The sequence below is a fragment of the Cebus imitator genome, unplaced genomic scaffold, assembly GCF_001604975.1.
Source record: "Cebus imitator isolate Cc_AM_T3 unplaced genomic scaffold, Cebus_imitator-1.0 Scaffold491, whole genome shotgun sequence".
Classification (NCBI taxonomy): domain Eukaryota; kingdom Metazoa; phylum Chordata; class Mammalia; order Primates; family Cebidae; genus Cebus; species Cebus imitator.
In genome coordinates this window covers 1,241,933-1,242,993 of record NW_016107806.1, presented here as the reverse complement: position 1 = coordinate 1,242,993, position 1,061 = coordinate 1,241,933, and the positions used below count along the sequence as shown (strand labels likewise).

Genomic DNA, 1,061 nt, shown 5'->3' with positions numbered 1-1,061 from the left:
TAAGAACAAAGCATAGTCTTAATTAGATTCTATATAGACTGATACTGGAATAAATTTATGTTCTTGCCAGAATTATCTGAAATGGTAGTGGTAGAATGAGGTATAAGTGACCCAGAAGTATCTTTGGTAGCAAGCAGAAACATTGTGGTGTTAAACATTTGCTGCAGATAATAGAAGATCAACTAGTGATTTTTAAACTGTCTGTGGAGTTCTAGGCATGTTGCTGGATGGCAAGTCATGCCTCTCCCTCTTCGTCCGTCAACACTGTTCATCCCTTCAGCCAGAAGGACTCTTCCTCTAGAACGGAGCCACTTTGCCCTGCTTCCATACTGGGCTCCTATGTAGGTGTTTATTTGGAAAAAGGGTTCTGCAGCTACATTAATATTAAAAGCACAAAGCATGATCTTTTTTTCCTCCCTTTCTATCTTCCTCAAATTTGAATTTCAAGAATATCTGACTCATAAGATGACTAAGAGTCCCTCAGACTTTTCGCAGAAGTATACACATTTAAGTTTTAGCTTTCCAGAGGATAATAAAAGATAGGAATTTGTTTTCATTTGTGCATTTGTTTGTTTTTCTCCTTTGGTACCTTACCTTTTTACCCAACTCTGGCTCACATAATTTCCTTAAGCAAAAATTAAGATGTTCATATGCAATCTGTGTCTGGACTCCCAAATTGCACAATATATATTGTAGAGCCTGGATTTTTAGGTATCTTAGATCATACTTTTCAGAAAGGTGGATAGTTTAAATGATTTCTCTAAAATGAGTGCATTAAAAACTAGAGTGTTTATTCAACTTTCATCCTGAGACTTAATGAATTTCGAATTCAACTTTACTTTGACATGTTTTATAAAATTGTTCTGATTAAATGCTATCACAAGAGTGAAGCATGTTGAAACAGATTGTGAGAAAATATGAAAACCCATGTAATACAATTTTGAGGTTAGGAAAAGAGACTTTATACAAGGAAAAATAATCTTTTTTTTTTTTTTTTTTTTTTTTTTTTTTAAAAATTTTTTTTGCTTTATTTTAACCATCTTGAAGTGTACAGTTCCATA

The 1,061-nt window shown here is 33.3% G+C and overlaps 1 protein-coding gene across 1 annotated transcript in view; it reads left to right on the top strand.

Moving 5' to 3' along the window:
• NUP210L (nucleoporin 210 like) overlaps positions 1–1,061 on the top strand; it is a 152,559-nt gene that overhangs the window by 33,358 nt on the left and 118,140 nt on the right. Inside the window, exon 7 of the mRNA XM_037733088.1 lies at positions 643–711. Within this exon, the coding sequence (XP_037589016.1) occupies positions 643–711 (69 nt within the window). The remainder of the gene's footprint in view (positions 1–642; positions 712–1,061) is intronic.